Raw genomic sequence first — 9,749 nt, 5'->3', positions numbered from 1 at the left:
AGGAGCACGAGCGCAATTCCCACCGGCCCATCCCGCTTGGCAGCAGCATCCCGACCTCTGGAAGCTGTCCCGGCTCACCTTGGCCAGGAACACCCACCTAGGGCTGGAAAAACTCCCACAGCCCGGGGCTGGGTGACCTCCCTGCATCCCAAACTTCCCTGGGTGACCTCCCTGCATCCCAAACTTCCCGTTGTTCCCTGCTCAGGGCACAACAAAAGCCGAGCAGCTGCTAAAAGGTCGCTCCTTCCCCCCGGGGGAACTCGCTAATGAGGTGATGAAGGGCTCTCGTTTTCCAGAGCAGATGTTCTCTGGGAGCCTTTTTTTTTTTGGCAGCCCAGGAGTCGCTGAAGTCGTTTCCCAGATCCCAGGGACAGGGAGGTTAAAGGCAGGACGGCTCCCGGGGGGAGATTCGCTCGCTGTTCTCAGCCAGCAAAGGGTGGAATCTCAGCTGGTTTTGCCCCAAAACGCTGGAAGAACCATTTGATGTCCCTTAGGGGGTGTTTCCAGGCTTATTTGTCGCCTCACTGGAGGTGACACCTTCCCAGGTTCTGATCCCTGCCCCTTTGGGATCAGCGGGATGGAGGCCGGAGTTGGGAGTTTTCTCAGCCAGGAAAGGGTGGAATCAGCTGGTTTTGCCCCAAAAACGCTGCAAGATCCATTTGTTGTCCCTTAGGGGGTGTTTTCATTCTTATTTGTCGCCTTGTTGGAGGTGACACTTTCCCAGGTTCTGATCCCTGCCCCTTTGGGATCAGCAGGATGGACACCAGAGCTGGGAGTTCTGGTGAGGTGTCCCCACGGCGCGTGGCACAAACCCTAATTAAACCCCAAACTCCCTCTCCATGGGGCTCAGAGACGCTGCTGGGAGGGGAACATTCCTTAAATTGCGCCTCAAAAAAGGCTGCAAACCATCCCAAGGCCTGGAGCCTCCTCTTCTCCGACGCTCCGGGTGAAGTCTCGGCGAATTCCTGCCCCGACCTTGGAGCTGGGACGGCAAATTCCAGGAGCTGAGGAGAGTGAGACACATTTCCGTATTTCCACAAGTTTCCACAAGCCCCCTGGGAGCTCTGGAGCTGAGTTATCCCACGTGGTCAGAGCCGTAGGCACGAGGAAGGACGTAACAATTTGATTATTCCCAGCTTGAAGTTCCGCCGAGCTGGGTTTTCTTTCCCTTCCATCTGCCCTTTCCCTCCTTTCCTTCCCAAACAACAGGCTCTGGGAGGCTCCTGCATGTCACAGCCTGAATTAATAATGTGCTAAGAAAATAAAGATAGTTCAGCAGCCTTTAAATCAAGGGACTTTAAAGGGTTGGAACAAATCACGTCGCTCCGCGTGCCGGGTTTCTGGGGACAGGCAGGAATTTAAATCCTCCAGCAATTTATTGCTGGTGACAAAATTCCTTTCGGGAAGAGCCGCTCCTGAGATGCTTCTCTTTATCTGTGGAGCAGATTAATGTGTTCCCAGGGAAGGTGGCCACAGGATTTGTGTCCCGGGGTCTCCGTGTCACCCGGGCCCGCGTAAATATCCGTGTTTTTTCCTGGATGCTCCTTCCCTTGGCTCGTGCTGTGGGGCTGGGGTTGGCACAGCCACTTCCAGAGGCAGCACCAAGTGGAGGAGGAAGGTGGGACAAGGACAAGGAATCTCCTGGTGGGGATCCAAGGAGGTGTTTGGGGGCTCTGGCAGCAAATCCTGTCCTTGTCTGGCTGGTGGGAGCAAAGGCCTGGATGGATCCTGGTGGATGTCACCATTCCCGTGTCCCTCTGCACAGATCCCAGGGGGGACTGACCCCCCTGTGTCCCACTGGGGACAGCCTCGTGTTGGCTCTTCCTTGTTCCCATCAGGAACCCACTCTGGCTCATCCAGGAAACGGCTGCTTTTGATGGGAATCCATGGGAATTGGGTGTGGAGGTTGATTTTCCGCAGCCAGGGGTGTGTTCCCTCTCCCACAGTCTCGCTGCAGCTCCGGGTTCTTGTCTGAGGAGACCTCAGGAATCTTCACCCCGGCACTCCAGGTGTTTGTTTGTCTTTCCTGGCCCCCTGGAATTGTTGCTCCAGGACCTCTTTGTCCTTCCCATCCTCCTCTGGAGCCATCCCAGCTTCTCATCTTCCATCCAGTGCTCACATCCCTCACATCCCAGCCCCTGCCAGGGGGGAACCCTCGGCATGAGAACCTCTGGAAGGGGCTGCAGGGACATTTGGGGACAGTTTGCTGGACTGGGATCCGAGGGGACTCGGCAGGGGACACACCCTGTGCCCACCCTGTGCCCACCCTGTGCCCGCCCTGATGCCCTTCCTGACTCAGCAGCTCGACAGGGAGGGAAGAAAGGGAGTTAATTTATTCCTGAAGTAATTAATTGCTCCTGTCAGAGGCAAGGGATAATTCCATGGCTCTGTAATCCCAGCAGGAAGATCCTTCTTGTCCCCTGACAAGGCAGCTTTGATGGAGCCACTGCACTGACACTGCTGGAGTCAGGAAAGGGACATTCCAGTTAATGATTCCTGCTAATTAGAGCAGAGCAGACGTGCTCCAGGGTGTTCCAGCCTCATTCCCTGTGGGAATGACAAGCACACGGGTAGGAAGGGGGCCTGGAGAGCTGGTGGGGACAAAACTGGGCTGGAATGAGGAGGTTCCTGGAGGTGATGCCTTGAGGAGGGGGGAGGAGGGAACCAAACACCCCTCAGAGCCGTGGAGTCGTGGAATGGTTTGGGTTGGAAGGGATCAAAAGGATCATGGAATTCCAACCCTTCCCTGGGAGAGGGTGGGGAGGCCCTGGGATGGAATTCCCAGAGGAGCTGTGGCTGCTCCAGCCCTGGAAGTGTCCAAGGCCAGGCTGGAGAAGGGAAGGCTCCAGGGAGACCTGAGAGCCCCTTCCAGGGCCTAAAGGGGCTCCAGAAGAGCTGGAGAGGGACTGGGGATGAGGGATGGAGGGACAGGACACAGGGAATGGCTTCAAACTGGAAAAGTTGAGATTTAGGTGGGATATTGGGAAGGAATTCCTGGCTGGGAGGGTGGGGAGGGGCTGGGATGGAATTCCCAGAGAAGCTGTGGCTGGAAGTGTCCAAGGCCAGGTTGGAGCAACCTGGGATGGTTGGAGGAGTCCCTGCCCATGGTGGGGATGGGACTGGATGAATTGTTAGGTCCTTCCCAACCCAACCCAGCCTGGAATTCTCTGGCTGTGCCAGCACTGGGAGCTGACAGTGCCGTGAACTCCGAAGGTGCCGGAGGATCCAAAGCCCCAGGATTCCTCTCCTCCCCGATCCTGGAGGCTCCAGGGAAGCTGCTGGAGCTGGGAGAGGTCACACCACCTGCAGCTCTCAGAGGACAGGTGGAGCCTAAAGCATCACTCACAGAACAGCTCTGCAGGGCTGGGCTTGGCTCCGGGCAGGAATTAACGGGAATTCTCCGCTTGAGCAGCGGAGCCGCTCCGGGTGAGCCCAGGGACGGACACTCTCTTCCCTCAGGAACGTGTCCTCAGCCCTTGGGAAGAGGGCTCAGGGGCAGCTCCTGAGACTTCCCAGGAAAAAGGGGGTGGGAGGTGGATTTATGGAAGGGATTTGGTGCCTCTTGCCCAGATTTTCCGAATCCCAGGATCATTAGAGTCGGAAAAGACCTCCCAGATGGAGCCCAACACTCCTCCAAGGCCACCACTAAACACCAACCCACGTCCCCAAGAGTGGCTTTTAAATCCCTCCAGGGCTGGAAAACCCTTTTCCAGGGAGGAATTTTCCCTCTCCCAGCCCTGGCTGCACCATAAATCAGGAGCTGATTTTCCTTAATTGCCATTGGCACTTAAATTAAACCCTTTAAGGGCCGGAACCTGCAGGAATAACAAATATCTTTGCCCTGAAGTGAAGCCTCCAAGGGTGTGTCCGTGCTCCACTGCAGGATTTTCCAATATCACTTTGTCAGCACTCCAAAAAAAAAAAAAAAAAAAAAGAAAAAGAAGAAGTGCTTGGATCCCTTTCCCAGAGATTTATGACATTCCAGAGGTGAATGGATTTTTGATTAGAGGAACGTTTGGTTTGGGTTTTTTTTTTTGTTTTGTTCTCTCCCAAGTGGTGAGATAATGCTGGACCTCATTGAATTATCAGATTAAACAAAGCCCAAAGTCCCTTCCTGTCTCCACTTTGGAATTGCTCCCTCCCTGCAGCACTAAATCCCTGCTCTGAGGTGCAGCCGGGATCGATATTCCCGAATATCAAAGGGACAGGACACAGGGAAGGGCTTCAGACTGAAAGAGGGGAAATTTAGATGGGATATTGGGAAGGAATGTGCCTCAGGGAACTGGTATCCCGAGTTTCCCTGAGGACCATCTGGCTTTTTTTGGGTTTAAAAGAGGGAAAAGTCTTCAGCAGGAGGATTTCCTGCAGCTTCCCAGGAGAGAGGAGGGAGTGGGAATCTCCCACCCAGCCATTCCCACAGGCTTTGGGACAGAGACTTTGGGAGAGGGGGAGGAATTTGGAGATGAAAGAGCCCAGAATTCCAGCATGGATTGGGTTGGAAGGGACCTAAAACACCATTTCATCCAGGTTGCTCCAACCTGCCCTTGGACACTTCCAGGGATGGGGTAGCCACAGCTTCTCTGGGAAAGCTGTGCCAGGGCCTCACCCTCATTCCAGGCAGGAATTCCTTCCTGAATTTCTTCCTAATTTCACCTGAGGCCCTTTGGAGGTACCTGGGGAGACCCAAAAGTGGGACAGAAGCAGCTCTGGCCCAGCTCAGCACCGTCCCTGCTCCTCCTGGCTCTTGCTCAGGGCAAAGACATCGATCCCATCGATCCCTATCCCAGAGACAATTCCAGGCAGGGGAATCCCGCCCATCCCAGGCCATGGATCTGCTCGTGGAGAGCAGTTGAGAGGAAATAAAATCAGCAGGAGTTCATTGAAATGCAGCCACAGCTCCCGGCTGGAGCAGAGCTGGGGCCAGGGGAGAGGAGCAGCAGGACACAGGGATGGAGGGAGGGATGGAGGGATGGATGGAGGGATGGAGGGATGGAGGGAGGGATGGAGGGATGGAGGGAGGGATGGAGGGATGGAGGGATGGATGGGCTGGCTAAACTGGGCTGGAATGGACTGGGCTGGGCTGAGCTGGGGTTAGGCTGGACTAGGCTGGATTGGCTAAACTGGACTGGACTGGGCTGGGCTTTAATAGACTGGGCTCAACTGGAATGGACTGGGCTGGGCTGGAAAGGACTGGGCTATACTGGGCTAAACTGGGGTTAGGCTGGGCTGCTGGACTGGGTTGAGTTGGAATGAGCTGGTTTGGGCTGGAATGGACTGGGCTGAGCTGGAATGGACTGGTTTGGACTGGACTGGGCTGGGCTGAGCTGGAATGGACTGGCCTATACTGGGTTAAATTAGGGTTAGGCTGGACTAGGCTGGATTGGCTAAACTGGGCTGGAATGGACTGGTCTGGGCTGGAATTAACTGGTTTTGTGGATCTGGGGGGTTAATTTTTGGGCAGGATTCTGGAGCACCCCATTGATTCTGGAGCATCCCAGGGATTCGGGAGCATCCCGAGGATTCGGGAGCATCCCAGGGATTCGGAAACATCCTGGGGATTCTGGAGCATCCCATTGATTCTGGAGTATCCCATTGATTCTGGAGCATCCCAGGGATTCTGGAACATCCCAGGGATTCTGGAGCATCCCAGGGAATCGGGAGCATCCCGAGGATTCGGGAGCATCCCGAGGTTTCAGGAGCATCCCAGGGATTCTGGAACATCCCAGGGATTCTGAAGCATCCTGGGGATTCGGGAGCATCCTGAGAATTCAGGAGCATGCCAGGGATTCAGGAGCATCCCACTGATTCTGGAGCATCCCAGGGATTCTGGAGCATCCTAGGGATTTGGGAGCATCCCGGGGATGCTGGAGCATCCTGGGAATTTGGGATCATCCCATTGATTCTGGAGCATCCCAGGGATCTGGAAGCATCCCAGGGATTCAGGAGTATCCCAGGGATTCTGGAGCATCCTGGGGATTCGGGAGCATCCTGGGGATTCTGGATCATCCCAGGGATTTGGGAGCATCCCAGGCTGTGGGTCTGGACGGCCACACCCCCCGGAGGGTCTCAGAGGGGCAGAGACGCAGCCCTGGGGATTGGGGGGGTTATTTTTTTGGGATCCAGGAGGCGCAGGCGGGGGCGGGCAGGCTCAGCCCCCGGCCCCGCGCTCGCTCTTCCCACGGTCTGGTTTTTCCCAGGCAGCGGCTCAGGAAACTTCTCCCGGCTCCAGTTGCTGCGCTCCACCTTTTATTCTAATCGCTCCCGCATCGCCATAGGAACCCGCTCCAGCGGGAGCCGGGAGCGGCTCCTTCCCGGAGCGCTCCTTCCCCCGGCATGGCAAGGCATGGAGTCGGCATTCCAGGTACTATCCCTGCTCCCATCCCCTCTGGAATGCTCCCGCCGTGGGCACTGTGAGGGGGGGGTACCAGGGACCCCCCACCCCTCCCGGGCTCGGGGTCCAGGATATCTGCTGGATGTTGTCCAGCGTGGGTGGAGAGAGCGGGAGAGAGGATTTGGGGTGGGAAGAGCCTTTCCTGGGGGTTTGGATGCTCCCTGGGTGGTTTGGGAGCGGCGGGGGGGGTGGTTCCCGTGTGTGCCGGGATGAGCAGGGATGGGAAGGGTCCTGCTCCTGGCTGGGCTTTCCCGGGAGAAGCAGGGATCCCAGAGCCTGGGATTTAGGGGGAAAACATCCCTGCTCAGCTGGGACAGGGCTGAACACCCCCTTTGGGCCGAAGGGTTGTCCCTTTCTCTTCCAAAAAAACGTGGATGGGACATCCCTGGCACTCGGGGGGGCTGATCCACCCTCCATATCCCAAATTATTGGATCCTGCGGAGCTGCCAGGCTGGGAGAGCCCCTCCAGGGCGGCTCCATGGCTTTGGAGAGCTGCTGGAGGGGGAATTGGCCTTCCTGGTATCCACAGGTTTAGCAGGAACCCGACCAAGCTCCCACATGGGGGGTTTGGGGGTCAGACCCAGAATCCCGGAAGGTGCTGGAAGAGGGATGTTGGGAGAGGGTTTTGGAGAAAATGAGGGGATATCTGGGCACCTGAGGGGTCCTGCTGAGCCTCAGGATCTTCCTGGGGCATCCAGGATGTCTCCTGGAGCCCAGATCTCCTCGTCCATGATGACAGAGAGGGGCTGAGGGGATCCACGGAGGAGGATCCTCCCGAGGGCATCAAACCCCCACAAACACGGGCTGTGGCACCTTGGGAAGGGCTGGCACTGCCTGGCCCGGGGTTTGCCTGCTGGGATATGGAGGGATGAACCCATAGGAAGGTCGGGAAGAGCCGGGCTGGAGGTGGAGGGGGGTCTCACCCTCCCTCCCTGGGCACCTCGGGGGGCAGGAGGGTCTCTCCCTGCCAGGGGGGTTCAGTGCCAGCTCATTCCCTGGCAGCAACAAGAGGGAAGCTGGGCTTTCCCAGGGAATTGCATTCCCAAAATGGGAAATAACTCTATTTCTGCTGGGCCTGGCTGAGGAAGGACAGAGGGGAAGAACCAGCAGCCGGGGCAAAGAGAGAGGAGCAGATTTCCAGGGAAAACACAGCTTGGGGAGGTGCAGGAAGGCAGGAATGTGGGAATAAAGGAATGCAGGACGACAGGAATACAGGACAACAGGAATACAGCCAGTTTGTGACAGTGGACCCGTTTGCTCCCAGTTCCAGGGTGCATCCCATAAAAAGGTGCCAGGAGGTCCCAGCGTGGGGCAGAACCCCCCAGGGACACAGTGCAGCCCAAATTCCAGGGGTTTGCATCCCGCTGGGAGCTGAGCTCCCCCGGGAAGAGCCCCTGCCTGAGCTCAGCCCAAGATCCAGGCTCGATCCCAGCAGGATTCCTGGGCTGGATCCAGCGGCAGCGTTGACTGAAAAAGGCAAGGAATTCCTGCAAGGAATCTGGGAGCTCCTGTGGGAGAACCAGGGTGGCAAGGGAGGCACAGAGAGAGGCCTCCATCCCACCTGGGACAGACAGAGCTCCTGGGACAGACAGATCCTGGCTCTGGAGGTGAAGGGGAAGGGGGGAGGGAGCTGCACCTGCCAGGGAAGCCTTTTCCCATCTCCAAGGAGCTCAGGCCTTGGAAAAATATCAGGAATAGAAGAGAAGGCTCCAGGGAGACCTTCCAGGGGTATAAGAAAGGTGGGATAATGGTTTTGGGGCTAAAACCAGGGAGATTCAGGCTGGAGATCAGGAGGGGATGTTTTATGGGGAGGGTGGGGAGGGGCTGGGATGGAATTCCCAGAGAAGCTGTGGCTGCTCCATCCCTGGGAGTGTCCAAGGCCAGGCTGGAGAAGAAAAGGTTCCAAGGAGACTTAAACCTCTTCCAGGGCCTGAAGGGGCTCCAGGAGAGCTGGAGAGGGACTTGGGACAAGGGATGGAGGGACAGGACACAGGGAATGGTTTCAAAGTGAAAGAGGGGAAATTTAGATGGGATATTGGGAAGGAATTCCTGGCTGTGAGGGTGGGGAGGGGCTGGGATGGTTTTCCCTCATCCCAAGTCCCTCTCCAGCTCTCCTGGAGCCCCTTCAGGCCCTGGAAGGAGTTTAAGATCTCCTTGAAACCTTTTCTTCTCCACCCTGGCCTTGGACACTTCCAGGGCTGGAGCAGCCACAGCTTCTCTGGGAATTCCATCCCAGCCCCTCCCCACCCTCCCAGGCAGGAATTCCTTCCCGATATCCCACCTGAACCTCCCCTTTTACTTTAAAACCACCTCCCCATCCCCAATTTTTTTTTAATAACCACCTCCCAACACCCAAAGCTCCCCCTGCTGCCTTCCCTCCTCGGGGCTCCTGCGCTTTCCCACTCCCAGCTCAGCTCCAGGTCGGATAGTTGGGATAATCAGGAATATCTGGGAGCATCCAGAGGCTGAGCTCCAGCCCAGAGGTGCCCAGAGGTGCCCAGAGGTGCCAGGGAGAGCCCTCCCTTCCCAGCCAGCTGGATCCCTCCTCCTCCAGCTCCGTCCCTGTTGCCTCCTTGTTTGGAATAAACATCTCGTTAGATCTCGGTCCCAAATTAATGCCAAATTCGTGTTTCACAGCCGGGAAAAGCTCGGCACAACCCCCTGGAATTGTTGACAGGGCTCCTCTTCCTCCGTGAGCGCCGTTTCCTCGCTCATGTTCTTCTTTTTAGTTACTAAGGGAACATGAATCTTAATAAAACTCCATCAAATGTGCCTGAAATAACAGCTGCCTTCAGCCCACTGCCTGAGCAGAGAGCTGGGGCTCAGGTGGAAATTCCTGGGAAATTCAGATTATGGATCCAAAGGTTGGAAGAAACCTTGAAGATCATCTTGTTCCCACGGGCAGGGACAGCTTCCACTATCCCAGGGTGCTCCATCCTGGCCTTGGACACTCCCAGGGATGGGGCAGCCACAGCTTCTCTGGGAAAACCTGTGCCAGGGCCTCCCCACCTGTGCAAGTTTTGAGCTGTTGGTTGGATGTTCTCCTAAAGAGGTTGGTGTGGATGTTCTTCTGGGAGGTTGGTTGGATGTTCTCCCAGGAAGGTTGATGTGGATGTTCTCCTGGAAAGGTTGGTTGGACGTTCTCCTGGAAAGGTTGATGTGGATGTTCTCCAAAGAATGTTGGTTGGATGTTCTCCTAAAGAGGTTGGTGTGGATGTTCTCCTGGGAGGTTGGTTGGATGTTCTCCAGGGAGGTTGGTGTGGATATTCTCTAAAAGAGGTTGGTTAAATGTTCTCCTAAAGAGTTTGCTGTGGATGTTCTCCAAAGGAGGTTGCTGTGGATGTTCTCCAAAGAATGT

The 9,749-nt window shown here is 56.3% G+C and overlaps 1 protein-coding gene and 1 long non-coding RNA gene across 4 annotated transcripts in view; both read left to right on the top strand.

Annotated features, from left to right (window-relative positions):
• LOC113978842 (cortexin-1-like) overlaps positions 1-9,749 on the top strand; it is a 24,037-nt gene that overhangs the window by 12,389 nt on the left and 1,899 nt on the right. Inside the window, exon 1 of one of the 3 annotated variants that reach the window (XM_027706097.1) lies at positions 6,253-6,361. The exons of 1 other annotated variant lie outside the window; for it this stretch is intronic. Coding sequence is in view for 1 of the 2 variants with exons in the window: in XM_027706096.1 (XP_027561897.1) it covers positions 7,585-7,998 (414 nt within the window). In the remaining variant the exon portion in view is untranslated. Of the gene's footprint in view, positions 1-6,252; positions 6,362-7,498; positions 7,999-9,749 lie in introns of those variants that run through there. One more of the 3 variants, XM_027706096.1, reaches the window with a different exon arrangement.
• Positions 121-9,749, top strand: part of LOC113978843 — an 11,649-nt gene continuing 2,020 nt past the window's right edge. The window contains exons 1-2 of the long non-coding RNA XR_003537670.1: positions 121-132; positions 6,569-6,579. This is a non-coding gene — a long non-coding RNA (uncharacterized LOC113978843). The remainder of the gene's footprint in view (positions 133-6,568; positions 6,580-9,749) is intronic.

This window comes from Neopelma chrysocephalum, unplaced genomic scaffold (genome assembly GCF_003984885.1).
Source record: "Neopelma chrysocephalum unplaced genomic scaffold, ASM398488v2 Primary Assembly neopelma1_363, whole genome shotgun sequence".
Lineage (NCBI taxonomy): Eukaryota > Metazoa > Chordata > Aves > Passeriformes > Pipridae > Neopelma > Neopelma chrysocephalum.
This window is presented reverse-complemented; position numbering and strand designations above follow the sequence as displayed.